The following is a 25,052-nucleotide window of genomic DNA, read 5'->3' on the forward strand; positions in this document are numbered from 1 at the left end:
AAAACAACGTCATAGTTGTAAAACCATTTTGTGCTTCACAAAATTTCTGTTCTTCCATCATTGCTTAGCTTTTGGAAACTATATGGTTGAAAGTAGATTTTTCTGTTTTTTTTTTTTTTTTTTTTTTTTGTTAAACAATATGCTGGCTTTTTTGTAGTAAAAGAGCTCTTTAAGAGGAGTAACTAAGGTTTATCTCCCAAAGGTGACTCTGGCAACAGAGCTGCTGTGGATCGTCAGATTTGAGCGTTTCAAGTGGACAAATAGCTACAGAATATGTTATATTTGTATCTGAAAGTGGTATTTAATTTGTTAAATCAAAAGCAGCAAGGAAGCTGAGCTTCGGCCTTTAGCGATTCTACCTCCTCACGAATCATTCTAACATAATTTGGAGTATAAAGACAGGTTATGCAGGAGAACAAATACGGATGAACGGCATGTGTCTCTAGTCTAGATTGACAAACGACTACCAGAAGGCATAGCTACCGAAAATGCGGAAACGATCTCGTTTACAGTCATTTACATGTGAGTGCTTTTATCCTGGTTACATGACAATAACATGATGCAAAAGAGCAAGTATATAGGCCTTTACGTTGTGTATCAGTACTGTGTCTCTTTTCTCCGACAATTCAAGTCCTGAGATCAGCTGACGCGCTCATGTGACCAAAGCTAGCGAGTCTGTTCAAAATGGAGTTGTCGGATTCAGTGATGAAAGGGCTTCAAACCCTGGCCGATCCAAATGTGTTCGACCAGAAATCATTTACGATCTTTACGGAGGTCGCATTCGACAGTCTGGTCTCTACTCGAGGCGAAAGCGTTCTAGGTAAGATGGTTGAGGGTTCGTTCTTTGTGCTGCATTACTTCCGGTGCTCTCCAGACAAGAAGGAAGTCGCGCTGAGCTGTGTCTGTTGCTGATGTTATTTTCTAAGGCTTCACATATTATATGTCACCTAGCCCGAAAGCTATGCAAGGGCTGACAGACTGTGGTCGCCGTTAATGCTTACGGGTTGCATATTGTGCTAACATAGTATAGTGTACAATAATAAACCATCCGCTTAGCCGTATTAGCTATGCTACAGTGTGATAACCACTGCATTCTTTCTTTAAAAACTGAGATGTCTATAAAGACTCATAAATATTTACTTGGTTATGGTCAAACGCATTCATGTAGTAGCCTGCATGGCTTTCATCAAAGTAAAATAGTAGTTTTTACCTCCTCTGCGCTAGTTATCTGCTAAGCATGTTTTGTCTTTTTTCCCCCTCCGCTTAGCTAAGTTTTCTTTCAATTTGTCTTTAATACGCTTAATTGGCATGGCAAATAATTGTGCATTCGTATTGCCAAAGCGTTGTTGAAGTTAGTTTAGCTGGCTCAGTTCAAAACAACTCACGTAGGCTACGTCTCGCTCTCGCTCTCACACACGCACGTACAAAAGCTTCAGGAGCAATTTTTCATCTGTCACAGGTCACCCAGAATTGAAGCACATCGACCAGACTACCTTGAAACACTGTCATACCGCGGCAACGACCTTGATTCTCGAAGGAGTTAAGCAAAATGCTGACAAATCAACTATTAGGTAACGTGATTCGAAATGGTCTTTTGAACATAATATAGGCTAAAACTGTTTAGCAATCTTGTCACTTTCCCATTCTTTCCCATTTTTTCCATTCTAAAAATGATGAGTGCTCTTTTTAGCTCGTGTCTTGAAGACGTCAGATTTCAGAATGAAAAAGTGGACACATTTTATAATTCATTCCAGGTAATGTTTAGGATGCCAGTGAACCGTTTCCTCTGAATTAAAGTACAGTTGCATTGTAGTATATTAATTTTTTTTTTTTTTTTTTTTTTTTTAGAAAAACAAAAGAAATTTGGAATCTTTGTTGTCAAGGTGAGAAATTGTATGTATATATTTTTTGTAAAATATGCATCTGTTACCTGTTTATTTGATGTAATTATACTAGTTTGTTCACCTCAACCGGATTAGTAGTGTAATGTTTCCTGTTCGCGAAGGGTAATAACTCATGCAAAATCTGTGTTAACTCTAATATGACCGCATCCATAGGCTTTTTACTTATTTCTATTATTAATATCTTTTGTTCCTCAGCATTGATACATGTCCTCCTCATATAACTGATACTGAATGGCGTCTTGAGTATTGTATAAAGGTACGTTGTTTCTATAAGTTAGTGTTCCCAATACTTCATTATATCTCATAACCATAGTTTTTTTTTCTCGGCAGAATAGTCATGTACATAAAGTCAATCAGCCGTCATATCTGATTTCCTTAAACACCGAGGTATGTAATTTTAGATACATAGACAGTTGCTGTATGTCCAGTATTTTTTTAATGCACTTTGAATAAACTTCGGTTACTTTTGCAGAGGGCTGGCGCTTCATCGGAAATTAATTTTAATTGCACCATGGAGCAACTTCAGGTAATTATTGTAAACTACAGAATTGCACGATCATTAGTTTGCTTTAGACAAGTAGTAGAAAAGTAAACATGACATTATTTTCTTTGCCTAATAAGTTTTTTTTCTTTATAAAGACTTAAATATACGGTTTTAATATTTGAGTCATAACCTATTATTTAATACTCAGCAAAGTGTTTCTTTAACCTTCCATATAAGCTACTTTATCTATTACAGTAGCCTATTTTTTATGTCATCCTCGTTTTACAAGAAGTCCCGCTCCAAAGAAACATATACAAGCACAACTGAGACGTGAAATAAATTATTAATGAGTTCTTTATTGTTTGTATTATTATTGACAGTTAATTGATATAACCCATTAATTTTTTCGTAAGCTATAGCTGAAAGTGAAATGTCAGCTTTGGGTTTCTGCCTCTGGAAAAGCCTGCTTAGCAATTTTATTATCTTAGTCATTACACAGATGCCTGTGTTTGTTGTAGGGGTGACACAAAGGTGAATTGTCCGAAAGATCAAGTCATAAAATTCTCATGCACTCAATCATGATCACATCACGTAACAAATATCCCAGTATAGCTTACTTTTTGAATCGGCCCACAAGTTTTAGCAGACTGAAACCAGAAGGGTGTGTAAAAATAAAGTTATGACGAAATCGATGTGTTTTTATTTGTGATCACGGTTGACTGATTGACTTTTGTATATGCATTAAAAGTAATAAAAAACTATGCCGTTTTCTTATCTGTTGTTAATTTAAATGTTATTAACTTTAGCGTTGACGATGAGAACCAACTGATTTTTTTTTCTTTTTATTAAAGAGTGCTTTGGCCCTTAAGACTACCGCATAGCCTGGATGTAAGACTATAGTAAATGAACAGTGTTGCAGCATACGTTTTTATGTTTAGCTCAGACTTATTTTATGTGAAATAAAGGTGGAAATAAATATGTCCACGCATTTGCTTGTGGATAAATTTGATTGTTTAAACTGTATCTAGGACTTGGTTGGAAAAATGAAGGATGCAGCAAAAAGTCTTGAGAGGGCAACCCAGTCTTGATTCCTGGATCTCTGGATTTCGGATGCCGAGGATCAACCAAGTCAAACGTGACTTTCCTTCAGGACGCAATGTTTCTTTGTTTAATTTTTGCATATATCGACAAGTATTCTGTAGCTTCTTTTCATGAAATTTACAATAAAAAAATCACTTTGATATAAGTAAACCTGACTTTGTGTAATTTTGTTTTAGAGCTCAGTCTGCTGTCTTTGTTCATAAACGCATGTTTCCGAAGAAATCGACATTTGTCGGCATTGTGCGACAGTACGTGTCTGACCTCTGGATCCCGTAACTGATTCAAACAACGCATTGTGTTCATATTCTATACTGAAAAAAAGTAACGGTTGAGTGACAGGGCAGGATTTTATAGACTAATATGTTTGACAACTCTGTTATTGAATCAAATTCGTAGAAACAAAATAACACTTGTTTTCTAAAGGTAACTCCCAGCCATAAGTGGAACGTGTGTAGATTTCTTACATTGCCCTTTGAATCATATTGAACACAAATGAATTAATTTAGAAACGGACTATAGGGTTAGGTATACCATGCTGTGTTTGAGCATGTGATTGGCTCATATATGAACTGCTTCCTTAACGCACCAACCGTCTATGAATAGATCATCTAGGTTTTATGGTAAGTTGGTAATGTCTCCGTTATGAATTACATTCTCCAAAGCTGTTGGGGGATAGAGATCATTTTGCAGTCAAAAGTAGCAAACGGTTCAAAGCTGACCTATAAGATCCTGTTGTGTAAACCTTACGAGCTGGATCGAGGTCAAACAGACTTTGAAACGCAATTCTTTGTTATTTGCTGAACGCGAGCAGCGCTGAATACACCGACACATATTCCCAGGCCACCCTTAAGGAATTAGATCACGTGATGCACGGGGCGGTCGAACTACAAGCCATTTTGGGGACGGTGTCAGTTTCCACTGAACCATCAGCGCAGCATTTTTCGAAGAGAAGACTGAAGGCGCTAGCCTGGAGAAAACGCCATCAGCCCGGCCGTTTTACTGGTCTACATTCAAGAGCGCTTACAAATCTGCAACCGAGCACGGCACACACATCGACAATCGGACCTTTTCTATTTTTTTTATTATTGAAATGCGCCCTGCTCCGCCGTTCTCTTATTGCAATTGACAGCGTCTGCAGCCCTTTTCAAGATGGCCGCTTGGCTCGTATTCATTTTCTACTGATCGACTCCTAACTTTCATTGTCTAACCACCTCCAGGCTCGACTATTCGCTCCAGCTTAGTAAGGTATGTGTTCTTCGATATCTTCCCTTACCAAGGACTAATTTCACACTCCGTGCTCTAAATGCATCTGTATTTTTGTGAGCCTAAAATGGAGACGTGTTAGAGTGGATGCGGGAACTGACAGGCTCGCGTACGCAACACTGGCTCCGTCTCCCCGCGTGCTTATAGATTTTAGTTATTTTATCTAGTAATATCGTATCCTGTCAGTGAGAATGATTCCTGCTTTGTTGTATGATATTCAGTTATTGGAATCGTTATGTTTGCTTGGCGTTTCTGGCTAAATGAAACGGTTTAGTTATTAATGAATCCCGATGTGCTCGCGAAACCGGGTAGAGACGGGTCGACTGTTCATGTGAGGCTGATTTCTAAAGGATTTTCTGTTTGTTGTCATATGGAGCAAGTATCTGATTTTATAGGTATACGATCTGTATGATGTTTACGACCGGATAAACTCGTTGTTTCGCCGAATTGTATTTATTTGTGTGTTTTCTTAACTTAAATTTACACGGTAACCTAAACATGTCCTGTTGTCGGATATACAGGACAAAGCTTTTCGCGGTTGACAGCAAACATTCACTACACGGATGATGTGTGGTTGATAAAACCACACATATCTATAAACCCAGGTACTTATTTAACGTATTTAAAATGTTTTTAGTAGCGTCTTTCATTTGTCCAACTGACCTGAAGAATGCTGCTCTAAATTTGTATAGTTTGTGTAGTTCTTATATCAGTTTGTTGGACTTTGAGAAACACATTTGTCAAAGTACTGTACCATTCAGATAAAAAAATAATATGCTCTAAAAATATGTTATCACTTATTTAAATATCTACTGTAAAGTAGGCTAAGCCTTCATGTGGTTTGTCACGTCAAAAAAAGAAAAATGTTTTATTAGAACTTTGTCGGCGTCTTGTTTTAGATTTTTTTTTAATTAATAAGCTTGCGTATATGCGTCTTGATTTAGAAGCCACAGTCTGTATCCCTGAGACTTGGGTGAATAATTGTTTAATATTCTCTGACTCCCTGTAGTTGTGAATGTCAGAGCTAAATATGAAGTGTCGTGTTATTCAGAATATTGATAACTTGAACACGGTCTGTCAGCATTTTGAGCCTTCTATCATCAGGTGGAATTTCATTGTGGTACCTGTATTAATCAAAAATAGGCCAGACAGGGCTTTGTAAACTAGGCACTTTCTCACGTGGCACAATTCACGTATAAGGGTCATTTCCTCCTTTTGACAGTTATTTATTCTATAGCCTACATATAACACCACCATCACCAAAATGCATGTCTAGTCAGAGTTCAAAAAGTTGTGTTTTTGTTTTTATAACCAACCGAAACGCTTGTTGCAGTGGTGTGAACAAACAGCACTGTATCACTTCTATTTGACCGCTGGATGTTTTACTAAATAAATGTTAGATCATGAACGCCTTTATTTATTTAATAAGCAAGGGCACAGGTTGACATTTTTCCTCTGTAGATTGACCTTGGGTTGAAAGTTGGCTTACAGATTTGTGCATTCATAATATATTTTTATATCCTCTCACGGACATCAGAATTAGTGCTTGGGTTTCTTCCGTGTTCTTAAAATCGTTTTGTATAGTCCGATGGCTTAATTTCCAACTGTCATACCTAGATGACATCACCCTTTAATGCATGATTATCTTACTGCAAGTTACATAATCTTCAAAATGCGTTTTATAACTAGTACTAGCAGTAACCTACTTTTGGTTCATTCAGCACGAGTTTGAGAAATCTACACGAAGTGTACTGTTGTAAAGTTATTGCTTACTCTGGTCGTTTTCGCATTGTTGTAAGCTCCTCCATAGCACTTGTCTTCGTCTCTCAGTGAATGTCCCGAAGTAATAAGGATTTGTGACAAACGGAAATTAACCTCATACATAGCAACGTATGACGATAGTCGTGATGTCAAATGGGTATCAGTTTATTGCAAGGTGCATTCACGGGCAATAAACGACTGCAACATAGTGATCCAGGAGGTAGAGACTGTCAAAGCAAAGCGGAGATCAGCATCGTTATAAGATGGCTGTCCAGTCTTTTATTTCAGCTGTTTATGCGAGGTTTTAAGATACAGTGTAATTTCAAAGGCCGTTATAACATATTTCATGGCTGAGAACGCGGAACGTTCAGTTTCAGCTGCTTGGTACGTTGCCATGTAACGCAGCTTTAGTTGCTATAGAAACCGTAAGAAGTGTTCGTCAAGTAAAGTTCATTTACTCACCTCATGACTGAGGCAATATATTATGGTGCGTTGTGCAGTGTGTTGGCAAATCTGACTTTGCAGCGATGTAACGATCGTTTGACATCACAATCATGCCGTTTCACACCACCGAAGACCCGTATATAAGAGATTACGTAAAATTCTGCCGTTTCTGTTATTCCGTAATAGCCCAAAATAGTCTAACCAAAATGTTTAGGTCTCAGTCCTCATGATTGTTTTCTCTCTGGCAGTTGTTTGTAATTGCAAATCTTTTTCATCATATTTTGATGCACATGCAGGCTCTTTTCTATCCCATGACGATGCATCGTACAACAAGGATCAAGATTACGGAGCTCAATCCCCATTTGATGTGTGTTTTGTGTGGTGGATATTTCATAGATGCAACAACAATCATAGAATGCTTGCACTCATGTGAGTATGAACGGTGCTGCTCTATTTTCAGTGGCTATATTTGAATATATCATGTAACATCTAGACAATGTCTTATCCTGTTATATTTTTCTGATCTTCAGTTTGTAAAATGTGCATTGTCCGGTACCTGGAAACCAGCAAATACTGTCCCATATGTGATGTGCAGGTCCACAAAACAAAGCCACTTCTCAATATTCGGTATAACCTTTAAAATCACAATCTATGTCATCTTTCCATCTGTTGCAAATAGCTATTCACAATAATAATTAATAATGATTTGTAAGCACACATCTTGTTTGTTTTTATCTCAAACGCTGTATGTTGTGTTTTTTGTTCATGCCTTTTATTTTGAGAATTATGAAATGACTCTATATGAAGTTGGTTGCAACAACATTGTTTAAAGTGGATTTAAAAAAAAGGTTTGACCAACACTCCTCCTCCAACAGATCTGACAAGACTCTACAGGACATTGTATACAAGTTGGTACCTGGTCTTTTCAAAAGTAAGTCAGTCATTTTGAATTCTGAAAGATTGTATTTATTGTCTGTGATTGTTTACACATGCTTGATTTGGAAGTATCTTTCTGTGCAGATGAAATGAAGCGCAGGAGAGATTTTTATGCTGAACACCCCTCTGTTGACGGTAAGTATTTTATGTACATAAGTAAATAAGTTTGGTTTTGTTAGGGTAGCTGTTTGAACAGACTGTGTTGTGCAAATGTTTAGATTAACTGTTGATATTTGTTTAAATTGAAGCTATGATTCATCATTTAAATTTTTTTTTTTCAAAGCTGCAAATGGATCAAATGAGGATCGAGGAGAAGTTGCTGACGAAGACAAGCGGATCATCACAGATGATGAAATTATCAGTCTGTCAATTGAGTTTTTTGATCAAAGGTATGTGTAGATATGTCTGTATAAGTCATTATGAGTGTTTTATAAATGTGAACCCGGACCACAAAACCAGTCATAAGGTAATTTTTTACAAAACTGAGATGTGTACATCATATGAAAGCTCAATAAATAAGCTTTCTATTGATATGTGGTTTGTTAGGATAGGACAATATTTGGCCGAGATACATCTATTTGAAATCTGGAATCTGAGGGTGCAAAAAAAATCTAAATATTGAGAAAATCACCTTTAAAGTTGTCCAAATTAAGTTCTTAACAATGCATATTACTAATCAAAAATTACATTTTGATATTTATAGTAGGAATTTTACAAAAAATCTTCATGAAACATGATCTTTACTCAATTTCCTAATGATTTTTGGCATAAAAGAAAAATCAATAATTTTGACCCATACAATGTATTTTTGGCTATTGCTACCAATATACCCCAGCGACTTAAGACTGGTTTTGTGGTCCAGGGTCACAAATGTGTAACATACATTTGAAGTGTCCATTCTATTAGTGTAACCTTAATGATAAAGGTATTTAAACATGAAATGTTATCATGTAGTACTTTACAACTATTATGTTGTTTGCTCAGGGCCCAACAGCAAGGCAGCACAGAAGAGAAGCAAAAAGAAGAGGTAATTGAGAAGTGCTTGGTGATGCTTAAAGTTTTTTTTTACTCTCTATAATGATGGTGATACAGATTACATCAATAGCAATAGCTTATCTGAATAATGTATTTTTGTTATTTATTTTATTATTACCCACACAGGTTAATAATAAAAGATACTTACAGTGCCCTGCTGCCATGACTGTGATGCATTTGAGGAAATTTCTGAGAAGCAAAATGGATATACCTCCTACTTTTCAGGTAATGTGATTGTTATTGCAGATGTAGTTTCTGGCCTTTTAAAAAAAATGTTACAGTTGAGGTTTAAAGTTTAGTATTTCATCACATAATTTTATGTTTGATCTTGCATCATCCATTAAGGTGTGATATTGATTGGTGCTTGTTGTGTTTTTTTTATATTATCATTCTTTGTTCTAATAGATTGAAGTTATGTATGAGGATGAGCCTTTGAAGGATTACTACACATTAATGGACATTGCGTACATCTACACTTGGAGAAGAGTAAGTTCTCACATGTTTTTTTTAGTCAAATCCGACTGTTACTTTACACACTTGGTCTTAAATCTCAAAGCAAATGTATTATTAAAGCAGATTTTTTTTTTGTCTTTTGATCATTTGTTTATTTGCGGTTTTAGAATTTTAGTTGCTCAGCATCCACCGTTCAATAATAAGGTGCCTTCTGTTATTTTCGCACTTTTTTATAGAATGGACCATTGCCTTTGAAATACCGTGTGCGGCCCAGCTGTAAAAAAATGAAGATTGCCCGTCCACAAGATGGCGTGAACAATACAAACCGCTCTGAAAGCGACTCAGCCAGCGATAAGGCCAGCAGTCCCGCTGGAGTTCCATCCACCTCCTCACCACTACCGAGTCCAAGCACACTGGTTCAGCCTTCACAACCTCATTTCACCCATATTTCCAATCCTATTAACGGCACGACGATGACAAGCCCAAACCGACAGTTCAGCTTTGGCAACAAAGTGCGAAAGACAGCGCTGAACGGATCTTCCACATCGTCGGGATGATGAGGGACTACACGAGAAAGCCAACGCCAGATATAATCCAGCTATTTCCATGCCAACGTAGTGTCATGTAGAACCATTTCTTTTTGTCATTATTATCAATATATTATACATGTAACTTTAACTTAGTGGAAATGACGCACTTCATTCGACACATTGCTGGAATTTAAGTTTGCGCGAGAACGTTTGAGGCCCGTTTGATTGCAAAGTGGAGCGCAGAGCGACGGTTGTGGCATTTTCAGAATGCAGAAATGACTGAATTATACCTACCTTTTTATATATTTTTACTTCCGGTCTACAGTTTCCCTAAACAACTTGCGTTATCTGTTGCTTGTATTTTACATGTGTATTATAATGTTCTTTAAAAGCATGATAAAAAAAAAAAGCATTTACGTTTGATTTTAGTTTGCCTTGTCTGGGGTAGTTACTAAACATTCCTGGTATATTCTGGCCTTTAATAATGTATCAAAGAAAGGCATATATAGTTCAAAATGAAAGGACAAAAGACTATATTAGGACTGCTTGTTAAAAGGGATGACGAAATGCAACGTTAAGTTGTAGTCGGCGTAATAATTTTATTATTCAAAGTTCTTGGAAATTCAAGTTTAATTTTTGCAGTTATCGTACGATTTGCTCCACTGTGCCGGTTCGGGTCCGTCAGTTTGGTCCGAGGTCATGCTCAAGTCCTGTATAGCATGCACATAGCTTATATCTTTCAGACTGCTTTCAAGCTATGACATACACAAATTTGTCAGAACACAAGCAGCCACTGTTATACCCCCAGCTTCTCATTCTCTGGACAACATTTTGATGTCTTCAGTGTTCTTTGTCTTATTGGTCGATTGTAGACTATTGACAGCTATTGTATTGTGACTGTTGCACAGTATAAAAACATCTAAATAAAACATTTTACACTTTCAAATCGCCTTGTTGCGTTTTAACACTGCTTTGAATCAGAAGAAGAGAGAGAAAATATCTAAAAATGTAAATGAATGTCTACGATATCCGAATATATTTCTTTAGACTTTTAAGTAGCTAAAAAAAGTATTATGGTAAAAAAGGTTACATTTTAATACTCCAGGGACCCTTTTCCTTTACAATTCTAGCTCATCTCAGTAGACAATAAACTTAAAGAAATAATCATGAGAGTGTGGTGCAGTACAGAACAGCCGTGTATTATTTTTTTCTTTGACGCATAAAGTCATTGTTTAGCGTGGATGACAATCTATTAAATGCTTGCGCGATAAACTGGTAATAAATTAAGTATTTAATCTGGTTAATTTACGGTCAAATCCATTTGACCTCATGTAGTCTGTTGCGAAGAAACTATTGTGAGGCAGATTCTACAGACTTCAAATTGTAGCTCAAACAGATGACAAGCTTATAGGCTAAGTAGCCAATGCAAAGTACCCAGCCAGACCTTTTTTCGGTGCAAAGTACCCAGTCAGTCGTTAGAAAACAGAATTTGTCGGTGAAACTCTCCGTGAGGCAAGGAAAGCTGTTTGTTTTAACGGGGTATGTAGTTAACCTGTTACAGATTTGAAGGTTAGTTGACAGTTTCATTAATAAGGTGGTACATCGACATGGTCTTCAAAGACTTTGGAAATCTTGCAGAATAAAGCAGTTCCTCAGTAATCACATTTAGTCGGTGTTGGGGCTTCCATGAGCAGTCTGAATTGCTTTTTTTAAGGTAGCAGGAAGTTCTCGTAGCTGTATTTATTTTATTTTCCCACTTAGACTAGCTAATTAGGCGATAGAAGCTTCTAAAATTATTATAGAATGAACAAGACATGATGAAATCCCTATACCAGTGATGTTGACTGCATTTATAAAGGAATTTAGAAGTAAAAGGTAGCAAAGGCTAGTATAGTGGACATTTTTACATTCGTTTTGTCACATTTCAAATAAAATAAACAATTTTGGGTTTCTTTTTCTGAATATGTAATTATCTCTGCTCGTTTTGCCTTGCCATGGCTGATGTCATGATGAACCTTACGAATAAATGTAGGCCTACATGTTCTTAGTTTGAATTCAACAGTATTTAAACACGAATTCTTTGAAAAGCCTCGTTCATTATGAGAGTATGTCTTTGTCAGAAGTGACATTATAGTTAATCAATAAACTCCTCAGCTTCGAGCTGGCGTTTTTAAGTCCGTTCTGTTTAACGTCCATTTTTTAGAGGCGGATAACCTTTATAAATTGATTACTTATATAATAATGGTCCAGATGTGTGACACTGGACCACAAAACCAGTCATAAGTAGCACGGGTATATTTGTAGCAATAGCCAACATTGTATGTTATCGATTAATTGTGGAGTTTTCTTTTATGCCAAAAAATCATTAGGATATTAAGTAAAAATCATGTTCCATTAAGATATTTTGTAAATTTTCTACCGTAAATATATCAAAACTTAATTTTTGATTAGTAATATGCATTGCTAAAACTTCATTTGGACAACTTTAAAAGACAACTTTTTTTGCACCCCCCAGATTCCATTCTGATAGTTGTCTCTCGGCCAAATATTGTCCTATTATCCTAATAAACCATACATCACTGGACAGCTTATTTATTCATCTTAAAAAACTGACCCTTATGACTGGTTTTATGGTCCAGGATCACATATAACAAGCTTAGATTTGACCATTTTAGGCCCATAGAACTAAATATAAAATAGTTAATAAACAGTGTGTTATGTGCCTGGCCAAGCACGCTTAGTGTTATCATGTTACAAAAAGTGTGTGAAACGCAACATATACGTCTAGAGACAACAAGAAAATATGAAAGGCATTCGGAAATTATGAATTTATAACTATTTGCTAACCAGCTCAAATTTCCGCATTATTAAAGTCTGAAAAGCATTAAACAATAATAAACTAAAATGACAACTCTCAAGTGGACAATCACGTACAGAAAGTTTATAGCCTATTCTGTTCGATAGACGAATTTTCGCCTTTATGATGCACGAACAAGCAAGCACTAGGTTCTTTGCTGTTCTGAAACGTATTTAATGAAAATATGCGAATGTGAAGACTAATTAGCCAACTTAATATCAGTGCTGGGACTGCAGTTGTCTCTGCGGTAACCATGTACAAACTAATGTGGGGGCAGCTGTTCACCCTCGCAGCTGCTCTGTCCAGATATCCCACATTCATCGACCGGTTTCGAGTCTTGTTTAATATCCCAATCTAATTAGGGATTATTTAACCCGCTGTTACATCTGGACATAAACTACATGCGGCACTGGTCCTGATTTGAACATATATGTGCGTTTCAGCACGAAACATTAGATAAGCATTGACAGCAAGCTCACGGAACGAACGCAGTGCCTATCACTTCCGGTTTGTTGCCAAGACAACAGTTGCACGCCTCCTCTAAACTCAAAGTCACAACAAACGCGCTTTCCTGATGGAAGCTTAAACGTACACTTTTGTCGCATTCGCACAGCTTTTTGTCGGTTTTGCTCCGATTTGGGATACTCATATAACTATGAGTCAACGACAGATTTTGCAAGGTGAGAAAATAAGTAGTTGAAGTAGCCTGTTACGGTAAAAAATGACAAAAGTAAATTAAAATCGCTAGTGTTTGCTTACTTTTCTATAATTATGGGCGTTGATTTGTCTAATTTTGTCTATTATTATTATTATTATTATTATTATTATTATGCAGTGTTTGAGCAGTACCAAAAGGCAAGAACACAATTTGTTCAAACAGTAGCAGATCTTGCATCAAGACCACAAAATACTGAAACACTTCAAAATGCAGGTGAGTGTCTGAAAATTTTATTTATTTATTTATTTATTTATTTATTTATTTATTTATTTATTTATTTATTTATTTATTTATTTATCCATTCATCCAGAAGAAGCATATTTATTTAAACCCTTTCACACTCAGGACTGATGGGGGGAAAGAGGCCATAGCTTTATACAAGGATCTAAACCAGTATCTTTAATTTTTTCCCACAGTACAATGAATATTTCCAGACAAAATGTTGTTCAAAAGAGGCTAACAATTTGCATTTTTAAAATATTATTACAGAAATAATGCTTAACCTGATCCCTTTTGGAACTCAAGAACATTTTATTTAGATATATTTTATTAGATGATTTGAATGTTTGAAAGTCCTCCCCTCATGTGCTCTCAAGTGTCTTTCCACTCCTGTTTTCTCCCCTGCACAAATGTGCTCACTCTCTTTGGCTTAGGTGTAATGTCCCTTTTGAGGCCTCTCCTTTTGGATGCAGTCCCAACTATTCAGCAGACAGCAGCTCTGGCTCTCGGAAGGCTTGCCAACTATAACGATGACCTGGCTGAGGCTGTAGTAAAGGGAGACATTCTTCCTCAGCTTGTGTACTCCCTGGCTGAGCAAAACGTGAGTTTCTTTAGCTGAGCCTCTAATTTGAATGAACAGGTTTGTGTTAAGGTTTGGAACTTTCAAAGCAAAACGTGCCAATAACACGGTCAGCTAAGCAAACCATGCTTATTTAATTGTCCAATTGTAACATTTTTGCTCTGTTATTCTTTAAATATTTAGTGATAAGTATGAAGTCAGTGTTTGCACCTCTAATTATACACTTAACTGTTAAATGGTTTTGAACAAAAAGTCTCTTCTGCTCACCAAGCCTGCATTTATTTGATCTAAAGTACAGCAAAAACAGTAATATTTAAAAATATTTTTGCTATTTAAAATAACTGTTTTCTACTTGAATATATTTTAAAATGTAATTTATTACTGATTTCAAAGTTGATATTTAGCATCATTACTCCAGTCACTTGGTCCTTTATAAATCAGTCTAATATTCTGATTTGCTACTCAAAAACATGTATTATTATTATTATTATTATTATTATTATGTTAAAAACAGCTGCGATTTTTCAGGTTTCTTTGATGAATAGAAAGTTCAGAAGAACAACATTTATCTGAAATCATTCATCACTTTTGATCAATTTAAAGCATCCTTGCTAAATTAAAGTATAATAATTTCTAACCCCCCCCCCCCCTTCTATTCATCGAAGAAAATTACATTTAAATATTGATAATACTAATAATAATAATAATAATAATAATAATAATAATAGTAATAATAATAATAATAATAATAAATGTTTCTTGAACAGCAAATCAGCATATTAGAATGATTTCTGAATGATCATGTGACACTGAAGACTGGAGTACTGATGCTGAAAATTTTGCTTTGATCACAGGAATAAATTATGTCTAAAAATATATTCAAACAGAAAACAGTTATTTTGATTAGTGAAAACGTTAAAAAAAAGTACAGATTTTGATGTACTTTGGATCAAATAAATGCAGGCTTGGAAGAAAAGAGACTTCTTTAAAAAGCATTAAAAACCTTACTGTTCAAAAACTTTTGACTGGTAGCGTATTATATAACTTTAAACAGTAACAGGATTTATACCTGTTAGCAGGTACTGAAAATTTACATATTGTTTTATTATGAAAATTTAGAATTCATTTTACTACAACATATCAGACCACATCTCTGTCGAGAGAAGAACTGCCCAGAATACATCAAGTACATTTTTTATAGCGCTTTATACAATAGGCCAATAGAGGTTTAAAGTTGCTTCACTAAACAGGAAAATAACAGAATTAATGATGCAAATAAGGCAAATTCAAAGTCGGCTATAAAGCAGTTGTAGCAAGCCAAGTCTCATTATTCAAATTCACTATGAAAAAAGTTCAATTTAGTGATAAGAAAACAGTAGTGCGGTTATACGGTTTGAGTCAGTTCAAGGTTGATTCACTTCTGTTCAATAACTTCAGTATTGCAAAATTCACAAATTAGCCACAAGTTAAAGCATGAAAAAACATAAATGAACATCAGAACGTATTTTCAATTTCAACCACGGAAAGACGATACAAAAAAAATTTCAAGTTCAAATCTACCAAAATTAATCTACTCTTTTGTCTCATTTGTTTGTCGGACAAAATAGCAGATTCGGCTTTATGATCGGTCAGGACGTCTGACAATCAAGCCATTTGCAAAGGGTCAATTCAGTTTAATTTCTTTGTGCTCATCTGACAGAACGAGGCTCAGCTGGGGTCCAGTTCTCCACATGGTACAATATTGCTCTGCTTCAGGAGAGAAAACAAAACACTCAGGCTCTAAAACTCATGGTTAAAATCTTATTACACTGTTAGAGAGGCCTTGACAGAAATATAAAACACTTTCCACAGAAGGTCCTTTTATGTAATGGAAGGAAAGCCACCTTTTTCTTGGGTGAGAGTGGGAGTGGGTGTAGCCATTTGTAAATTTTATAGGTATGGCTTCCGGTCTCATCCACATGCAGCTATTTTTAGGTGTACAAAACAACTCGTTTGCTGCTTGATATTGCAAATTGGTGTGTTTTAGTATATTATATTAATGTATTATCTTAATTATGAACACACTGGTTTGTAGTGCAAACAGTTTTACCGTTTAGTGCACATTGTTATTCTTCTCATTATTTCCCTATAGCTAATAACGAACCAGAAGTCTCACCTATAGGCAGATTTGCCAGTAATTCATGAACATTCTAGTGCATTTATTGGTCAATTGCTTTCTCTTTTTGCCTCTGGATCACTGGGATATGAAAGACACAGCGTTTCTATAAGAAAGCTGCAGCATTCGTGCTTCGGGCTGTTGCTAAGCACTCCCCTGAACTGGCCCAGGCCGTGGTGGACTGTGGAGCACTGGACGCTCTTGTCATCTCCCTGGAGGAGTTTGACCCTGGGGTCAAAGAGGCTGCTGCATGGGCAATAGGCTACATTGCCAGACATAATGCACGTAAGTTTGCTTAAAAAAAGTCGTTTTTATTCGTTCCCGCAATTCGTCAATGTTCCTTTTGTTCATCTATTCTCCTGCTGTGCAGCGCTGTCTCAGGCAGTGGTTGATGCTGGAGTTGTGCCTCTGCTTGTGTTATGCATCCAAGAGCCTGAAATCGCCCTGAAGAGGGTTGCCGCTTCCGCTCTGAGCGACATAGCCAAACACTCTCCAGAGCTGGCTCAAACCGTGGTGGACACAGGGGCAATCGCCCACTTAGCACAGATGATCTTAAACCCAGATGCCAAATTGAAGGTGACACAGCCTGCAGATATTGTAATCAATGACAGGCACACTCTTAAAAATGACTTTAACTGTTGATTATTTTCTCTTTCCTCTTTACAGAGGCAGGTCTTTTCAGCTCTCAGCCAAATCGCCAAGCACTCGGTAGACGTAGCCGAGATGGTGGTGGAGGCTGAGATATTCCCCGCCGCACTGGTTTGCCTAAAAGACCCGGATGAATATGTTCGGAAGAATGTCGCCACTCTTATTCGGGAAATCACAAAACACACCCCCGAGGTACCTACCACATACATAACATACCCACTAAATGATTTCAAGATGCTTGGGTAAGTTTGGAATCTCCACTTTGTCAGCTCTTTGACACCCCCTGTTTAAATAACATGGTGTGAGGCAGCTAGTCTGTAAACCATGGAGAATGTGGGTCTGTTATTTATCACCAGTGCAACACAGGAAACAGACAATTGGCAACCACATTGCATCACCCTTTTTTTTTTTTCACCTGCCCAAAACTGTTTTGCTTTTCTGGTCTGCCTCACTAATTGTTTATCATTATGTCACACTGGCTTATGTTTTTGCTTGTATGCATTGTGTGTTTTCTACTCAGCTGGCCCAGATAATAGTGAATGTTGGGGGCGTAGCAGCTGTGATTGACTACCTCGGGGACTCCAGAGGGAATGTACGCCTGCCGGGGATCATGATGCTGGGCTATGTGGCTACACACTCCGAGAACTTAGCCATGGCTGTGATTGTATCTAAAGTCTGTTATCACATCCTTTCATAATCTCACATTTAAAACGTGAATTTGACTACTACTGTTCAAAGGTTTGGGGTCGGTATGATTTATTTTTTGGCAGAAGTTAATACTTTTAGTCAACAAAGATGCATTCAGTCGATCAAAAGTGAGAGTAAAGACTTTTACATTTTTACAAAATTTATGTAAAAAAATTATTTCAAATAAATGTTCTTTTGAGCTTTCTATTTATTTCATTTAACATGTGATAATAATTGTAGAAAATGCTTATTGAACACTAAATCAGCATATTAAAATGATTACTGAAAATTCAGATTTGCCATCACAGGAATTACATTTTTATAAATATATAAAAAAGAAAAACAACAGTAATTGTAATAATATTCCAGAGTATAACTGTTTTTACTGTATTTTAATCAACAAATGTATTTTGATTACTGTATCTTGAGCAGTGTTGGGGAGTAACTAGTTACATGTGATGGTGTAGTTTAATTACACAATATAACTGTAATCTTTTAGTTATTGAGAAAAAAAAATTAAATTACAGTTACTTATGAAAATATTAACAGTTACAAAAGGGGGTCTGAATACTTCTATTAATATTTACTATTTCTTGTTATGATTTTAAATCTATATTTAACCTCAGAACGATTTCAAAGTGCTAAAGTCTGATTTTGTGATGGCTGTGTTTTAAAATTGAATTATTATAATATTAATTCAAGAGATGAAGGATTTTGAAAGTCTGACAGTAATCGGTGTAAGGTTTAAATGTTTGACAATAATTAACAGTTGAAAACAATCATTAGAAATTTAGAAAAGTAATCAAAAAGTAAGCAAATGTGATCCTGGACCACAAAACCAGTTATAAGGGTCCATTTTTTTTAATGGAGATTTATACATCATCTGAAAGCTGAATAAATAAGCTCTTCATTGATGTATGGTTTATTAGGATAGGCCTAGATTCAACTATTTGAAAATCTGAGGGTGCAAAAAAATCTTAATATTGAGAAATTGCCTTTCAAGTTGTCTTTAAAGTCCTTAGCAGTGCATATTACTATTCAAATATTAGATGTTGATATATTTATGGTAGGAAATTAACAAAATATCGTCATGGAACATATTCTAATGATTTTTGGCATAAAAGAAAAATGGATCATTTTGACCCATACAATGTATTTTTGGCTACTGCTACAAATCTATCCATGCCACTTACGACTGGTTTTGTGGTCCAGGGTCACAAATGTAATCAGTTACATTACTTCAATTAAGTAATTGAAATAGTTACACTGCTTATTACATTTTAAATAGGGTAACTTGTAATCTGTAACCTATTACATTTCCCGACCTTCCCAACAATATTGAGACTTCTTTCAAAAATATTAAAAAATCTTACCAACCCTAAACTTTTGAATAGTAGTGTATTTCTCTCATAATACTGATTATAATCATAATTGATTCTCCAATTATTTAGGGAGTGTCGCAGTTGGCTATCTGTCTGGAGGAAGAGCAAGAAGATCACATCAAAGCAGCCACAGCTTGGGCATTTGGCCAGATCGGCCGACACACACCTGAGCATGCAAGAGCTGTTGCTGTGGCCAATGTCTTCCCTAAACTCCTAAATCTCTATTTGGACACTGAAAGTTCTGAAGACCTGCAGGTTAAGGTGAGCAACGGCCCATACATGACGTGATTGATAGCGGTACCGTTTCATTACAGATTGTTTAGTAACTGTTGTCTCTTCTTTGCTTTGTTAACATGCTCAAAAAAAAGGCAAAAAAGGCACTAAAGAGCATCCTTCAGAAGTGCACTTATCTACCAGCACTAGAGCCTCTTCTTTATGAAGCTCCCAGCAACATTCTTAAACACGTCATCTGCCAGTTCAGTAAGGTGGGAAGTTCATCAACACATTTTATAAGATCAGCTTTTGTGAGAACTGTTCAAATAGCTTTTCTATTTCCTCCATTTTAAAGGTTCTTCCTCATGACAGTAAGGCACGGCGCTTGTTTGTTACCAGTGGCGGTCTGAAGAAAGTACAGGAAATCAAAGCAGAACCTGGTTCTGCAGTTCAAGAATATATCAATGCAATCAACAACTGCTACCCTGAAGAGATTGTCAGGTTCATACACATACATATGAATAATAAACAGTACTATATCTATATATTTCTAAACCAAACAAAGTACATTCATAATGCTGTAAACTTTAGTGTGCTGTATGGTTTTTGTTTTCACAGGTATTATTCTCCTGGTTACTCTGAGACCTTGCTGGAAAGGGTTGACAACTATCAACCAGTGTGATTTTCTTCACTGAAACACTATGGATGCTTTCTGAAAAGTTGTGAAAAAGAAAAAGTTACTATAGCAATTACATCTGTAACATCTTATGTAAAAAATCTATTATATTAAAATGTATGTATGCTAGCATTTTGATTTAGCTTGTTATTTGATGTCTTGTTTCATGTTCAGTCAGTACTTTAAATATTTGCTGTTGTTGATCAAACCCCAGACAACCAAACTTTTATAGGCTATGTGAAACACCTTTCTAGTTGCATAAAATCATTGGTATATTTGGAAGTAGATGTTTAACAATGACAAAAATATTTTAATTTATTACGAACCTGCTTGAGTGTAGGAATTACTATCAGACTTTTTGAGGTAGAAGGTCTAAACATTGCTTAGGGCCGCGTTTTCCAAAAGCAAGCAAACATATCTAAAAAAAAAAAAAAAAAAAAAAAAAAACCGGGCTCTTTCCCAAAAAATCATTTTTACTTAGGTAGACCTTAAAACTTGTAGATCTGAGTGCTCTGAGGTAATCGTAGAGTCCTCAGCGCATGCTAGCAAACAGTAATATCAACTGAACGTTGCATGTAGGCTAGCTTTAATGTCGGGAATTTATGGGTTTATTTAAATTTGCTTGTACGCCAACTTAGTTTGATTGTTTCCGACAGCTATAGAAATAAGGAACATAATTGGCCCAGTTAGCAGGTTGATAAAAAGGGGGAGAAAAGACATCATGAAATAGGCTAAATATCATTCCGTTCATGACAAACGGCCAAATATTGCCGATGGTTTGCTTCGTCAAGACAACTTTCCACAGAATTTTCATCCTCCTCTACAATCCATTCTTCGTCCGCCTTCATATACCTAACAACGTACCTCAAGGTCGTGCAGTCATCGTTATCGCTTCACGGAGCAAAGGGCAGACCGCTCGGTTTCACCCTGCGGTAAGCAACTGGCAACACGATTAACCTCGAACCAAGGGACTTAATAGCCTGCCCTTGTCATTGGGAGGATCATTCAGAGCACAGGGCTTCACTATGGGTGAACGCTGCCTCCATGTCTCCACTGAGAGTGGACGCTTTGGCATCATTTGGGCCCATGAAAGTGCGAAATTAAAGATCGCAAATAGACATAAAATGAACGAAGCAGCGATTGTGTCATAGTTCTTAACAAAGGACTCACACAATTACAATTAGGCTATAAGGACAACTGAATTTAAGAAAAAAAAAACGTTAAATGCCCTAATCACGAGCGGTTGATTTAAACACGCCATGAACAAACACGGTCTCTTAAAAAGCGGGTACTTAAACGTTCCTGTTAAATTATTTATAAGAAACGCTCGCGGAACTGTCGTTTGTAAGGGAAGGTAAGGAACGCTAATATGCTTGTTCTTGAGAAACGGGGCCCCGAACGTTTGATTTTCATTGGTAATTATGCATTCGCTCTTTATCGCCCCCTGCTGTCTGATTTGTGCATATAATGTACAGATTAAAGAACAGCTGTTAAACATATGGCAGCCCATTCTTTGTTTATTGTTTCCTCTTCTGGTGTCAATCAGATTACTTTTCAATTGACGCTATTTGGTTATGCATTGTCTCCACAGCTTTGTCCAGTTTACAACCTTGATTGCCAAACCAGAATGCTAGATCACTTCGTGAATGTAAAAAAGAACCACAGGGCCTATACATTTTTATTGATTCAGAAACGTTTTGAAGACATCAAATGTGTAACTTAGAGCTACATATAATTGAAATAGTTTTAATATAAGGTAGAGGATGGTTTGTCATTGCTGTTTTCTTTCAACTAAATATCCTCGCCGACTTGCCTGCTTTACACAAGGTTGGAACAAACAAATATCAGTTGTGGCATCGCGCTTTCAACCACTGCCGTGCCCAAGAAACAGAAGAAGCCTTGAAATAATTAAGCCATATACGCTTGAGGCTTTTAAATGAGAAGGCTATACCCACAAACGTACGTGTGCACCAGACTGCAAGCTTTATTCAATGAAAGCTGACAACATTTTTCCTCCTGCCTCTTATTTGAAACAATCTGTCCATGATGTGCATGTCCTCATATATATATTTTTTTACTTACTTGTCTAAACGGTGACAGCAACTCACTGAAAGTGAAGCAGCTCTTATTTCTTAGGCCTTGAAACGTTGACTTCGGCCGCAACGAACCTTCACACCCGTTAATAAGTTAATATTAAACTTAATTGTCAAACGAATATCCCGTCATATAAACAGTGGGTTTTAGCTTTGAGGAGTTAATAAACATGTAATGCTCCACAATGTCTATGCTTTCTTATAGCTAATTTTGTTTTTATAAAATCTGAAATGCTCAGTATGTAGACGAAAGATCTGACAGCTCTGATTTTATAATATATCTGGGTGATTTTTAATTGTTAAAAAACATAGTTTTCTACAATGTTTTATTTAATATCTTATAACATTTGTATTAACTTATAACATTTAATAAACAATTAAAATTGAATTGTTACGCATTTGATTTAATTTATTTTTATTAACGTTTGCTTTTTATCTTTTTATATTAACTTATTTAAAACAAATATTTAAAAAAATCTTTATAAACATCTGTGATTTGCTTCTGTAAGATAAATAACTTTGTTGCACACAATAAGCATTGAGTGATAAGTAGATATTTAATGGGACATATGAAATGAATAGGAAGAACAAAAGATCAATTAATTTAAAATGCGCTTATCTCTGTCGATTTGTTAATTTGCCGTAATCTACAATTACTGTACCCAAGTAAACACAAGGGGGCGCGGTCCTTTCCGCCCGCGTTGGCACCAACACCCAACCCAAAACCACATTTTATTTAGTGTGCTAAAGCCTATAGCACAAGAGAAAGCTGGTTTTATTCAACCCCGCCATCCATTGTGCCCCTGGGCGTCAATGACCCTGGCCGTCAATGGTCCACTTCAGCTCTCATTCATCACTGTGGAACATGGATACGAATCCCCCCAGAGCTGATGTTTGAAGTGGCAGGTTCTGTTTTCTCAGTGGGATGTAGCCATTGGCTTGGTCAGCACTTGTCGTTCTGTTGTGGGTCACTAACAATGTGTTCATGCCTCACCTATAAATGTCCGTCTTTCACTAATCCTGTTGGTCCCTCTCGGAAAAGGCTTTGAAGCTAAAAACATCACTGGCATGTGATCAGTCAGACTTTGTCAGCAGACTCTACACACGGGCATCCATGCTTTCACCTGAGATATTCTCACATCCTTTGTTTTAACAACAAGAGAGAATAAAAACAGAGAATAATCGCATAATGCATAACACTATCCAAATATTTTACAAATTGTTAAAATGAGAGGAGCATGCGGCATTTACTTAATAATAGCCTATATTCTGCGCGTGTGGTTGTGTTTCATTGCACATCCGAGGATCTTCAACAGTTTCTGGTGACTTCCTGATCACTACACGTATATATGTTTTGGAGTATTTTGGATTATTTATATAGAGTGTTTTTTGTTTTGTCTTTCATTATATTCGGTTTCCTGTTTGAATACAGTAACAGCATGTGTCATACAGGCGTTGTTTATCCTGTGTGAAACTTGCAGACATTGTTCTCTGCATGGGTTAAAGTCGCTGAATTTGCACTTTGAAGGTGTAAAGCGTACTTGTGAAAACCTTTCAGCGAATCAAAGGTAAAAAAAAAAAAGTTACGGGACTTTAATATAGACACACACAAGCTGAGTATTTATACAATGATTCGTGATGAAGTTCCAGCAATCATAATGACTTCTTAATATATGTAGATAATTCCACTTTTAACTTCTGATGTCACATTCCCCCTTATATGTGCTGATCAAAATGTTAAGAATTATAAATAGCTAAAAAATGAAATGAAAACAGTGGAACACTATTTTCACAAAAAAAAAAAAAAGTACTCGGGATCCCTGACTGAACGGCTAAGAATAAAACCGATAATTTGTAAATGAGACTGTCAATCAAGAAGTCACGCCTACTATTCACCTGTTCACTGCGACTTAAGGGAGACAAAGAAATCATTCGCACTAACGACGAGAGACATTCAGATTGTTAACGATGTTTATTTTATGTCGGCTCGTATTTTGTTTAATTTTGTCACTCATTTTTGTTCTCAGACATGTCAAGGGAAACTCGGGATATGGTATGTAGCAACTCTTAAATTTGCCGTGACAAATAAGGCCTTGTTGAAACTCTTTTCAGGAATAAACATATTAATTGCTATACATTACGATTTGTTTGTATTATTAAATGACACTTTTTACAGCTGGATTCAGCAACTATAGCTCGTTGGACTCACTCCAGTGTCAAGAAATGAAGCTTTCATTTTGTTCCATGCTATGTTTCAGTGAAAGGTAAGAGCACTGTTTTTCTTGTTTAGTTTACTACATTTTATCTACAATACAAATGAAATTAAACTGTAAAATGTTTTGTGAGTTAACCTAAAACTGTGAATGATGAAATCAAAATAGTGAAAAGAAATACTGTACATCTAAATATGATAATATACAAATAGATTTTTATTCAAGTCAAAAAATAGTATTTCATATGGCTAAATATACAGTCAAACCAAAAATGTTTTTTTACTAGTGGGTGCAGGACGCTAAAGTTAATTTATGTAAGTGTTGATAGCAAATTAAAAAAAAAAAAAATCTTTATACAGTGGACCAGTAAAACCAATAATAATTTGGGACCAAAAATTTGATTTGACACTGTGACCTGAGCATGTTTTGTTAAATACCTTCAAATACCATGAAAGTTATCTGACATTATCATGAATTAGATGAATTTGCTTTGACACAGTTTACCTCTTCATATTTTCATCTGTCATATTTTATTACCATTTTCTAAACTATAGCGAATAACCTGTGATAATATGAGAAATTTTCAAGTGATCTGAATAAATTTTGGTTTGACTGTAATTCATTTGTGATTATCAAGATGAATTTGTTCTGGCACAGTTTAACTCTTCATATTTCCAGCGGTCATATTTGATTACCATTT

The 25,052-nt window shown here is 36.0% G+C and overlaps 4 protein-coding genes across 5 annotated transcripts in view; all 4 read left to right on the forward strand.

Annotated features, from left to right (window-relative positions):
- Positions 1–655: 655 nt before the first annotated feature.
- commd3 (COMM domain containing 3) lies at positions 656–3,612 on the forward strand. The gene is made up of 8 exons (XM_073830819.1): positions 656–820; positions 1,460–1,571; positions 1,691–1,754; positions 1,849–1,883; positions 2,100–2,160; positions 2,235–2,291; positions 2,377–2,430; positions 3,417–3,612. Exons 1-8 carry the CDS (start codon positions 685–687, stop codon positions 3,474–3,476), a joined length of 579 nt encoding a protein of 192 aa, XP_073686920.1. The 5' UTR covers positions 656–684; the 3' UTR covers positions 3,477–3,612.
- An 806-nt stretch (positions 3,613–4,418) lies between these two features.
- Positions 4,419–10,857, forward strand: bmi1a (bmi1 polycomb ring finger oncogene 1a). Its single transcript, XM_073830818.1, has 10 exons — positions 4,419–4,734; positions 7,254–7,386; positions 7,488–7,584; positions 7,833–7,888; positions 7,978–8,028; positions 8,177–8,282; positions 8,878–8,920; positions 9,055–9,153; positions 9,334–9,414; positions 9,618–10,857. Exons 2-10 carry the CDS (start codon positions 7,269–7,271, stop codon positions 9,936–9,938), a joined length of 972 nt encoding a protein of 323 aa, XP_073686919.1. The 5' UTR covers positions 4,419–4,734; positions 7,254–7,268; the 3' UTR covers positions 9,939–10,857.
- Positions 10,858–13,158: 2,301 nt separating this feature from the next.
- spag6 (sperm associated antigen 6) lies at positions 13,159–20,175 on the forward strand. 2 transcript variants are annotated; one of them, XM_073831143.1, is made up of 11 exons: positions 13,159–13,448; positions 13,604–13,699; positions 14,140–14,306; positions 16,536–16,725; positions 16,811–17,016; positions 17,107–17,280; positions 17,609–17,761; positions 19,227–19,418; positions 19,526–19,642; positions 19,726–19,871; positions 19,989–20,175. In XM_073831143.1, exons 1-11 carry the CDS (start codon positions 13,424–13,426, stop codon positions 20,050–20,052), a joined length of 1,530 nt encoding a protein of 509 aa, XP_073687244.1. In that variant the 5' UTR covers positions 13,159–13,423; the 3' UTR covers positions 20,053–20,175. The 2 variants fall into 2 exon arrangements, with proteins under 2 accessions (XP_073687244.1, XP_073687245.1); XM_073831144.1 differs by having other exon boundaries at positions 16,542–16,725.
- Positions 20,176–20,819: 644 nt separating this feature from the next.
- LOC141300230 (polycystin-1-like protein 1) overlaps positions 20,820–25,052 on the forward strand; it is a 41,496-nt gene continuing 37,263 nt past the window's right edge. The window contains exons 1-3 of the mRNA XM_073830557.1: positions 20,820–20,978; positions 24,167–24,192; positions 24,398–24,403. Coding sequence (XP_073686658.1) covers positions 20,820–20,978; positions 24,167–24,192; positions 24,398–24,403 — 191 coding nt within the window. The remainder of the gene's footprint in view (positions 20,979–24,166; positions 24,193–24,397; positions 24,404–25,052) is intronic.

The sequence above is a fragment of the Garra rufa genome, chromosome 24, assembly GCF_049309525.1.
Source record: "Garra rufa chromosome 24, GarRuf1.0, whole genome shotgun sequence".
NCBI classification, from domain to species: Eukaryota; Metazoa; Chordata; class Actinopteri; order Cypriniformes; family Cyprinidae; genus Garra; species Garra rufa.

Excerpts from the sequence above, each read along its gene's own strand:
- spag6 (XM_073831143.1), top strand. The coding sequence starts at position 13,424 with ATGAGTCAACGACAGATTTTGCAAG. Across the intron at positions 17,762-19,226 it reads TGGCTGTGATTGTATCTAAA|GGAGTGTCGCAGTTGGCTAT; the intron begins GTCTGTTATCAC and ends CCAATTATTTAG. Across the intron at positions 19,643-19,725 it reads TCATCTGCCAGTTCAGTAAG|GTTCTTCCTCATGACAGTAA; the intron begins GTGGGAAGTTCA and ends TCCATTTTAAAG.
- commd3 (XM_073830819.1), top strand. The coding sequence starts at position 685 with ATGGAGTTGTCGGATTCAGTGATGAAAGGGCTTCAAACCCTGGCCGAT. Across the intron at positions 1,572-1,690 it reads GCTGACAAATCAACTATTAG|CTCGTGTCTTGAAGACGTCA; the intron begins GTAACGTGATTC and ends TGCTCTTTTTAG. Across the intron at positions 1,884-2,099 it reads TTGGAATCTTTGTTGTCAAG|CATTGATACATGTCCTCCTC; the intron begins GTGAGAAATTGT and ends TTTGTTCCTCAG.
- bmi1a (XM_073830818.1), top strand. The coding sequence starts at position 7,269 with ATGACGATGCATCGTACAACAAGGATCAAGATTACGGAGCTCAATCCC. Across the intron at positions 7,585-7,832 it reads AAGCCACTTCTCAATATTCG|ATCTGACAAGACTCTACAGG; the intron begins GTATAACCTTTA and ends CTCCTCCAACAG. Across the intron at positions 7,889-7,977 it reads GGTACCTGGTCTTTTCAAAA|ATGAAATGAAGCGCAGGAGA; the intron begins GTAAGTCAGTCA and ends CTTTCTGTGCAG.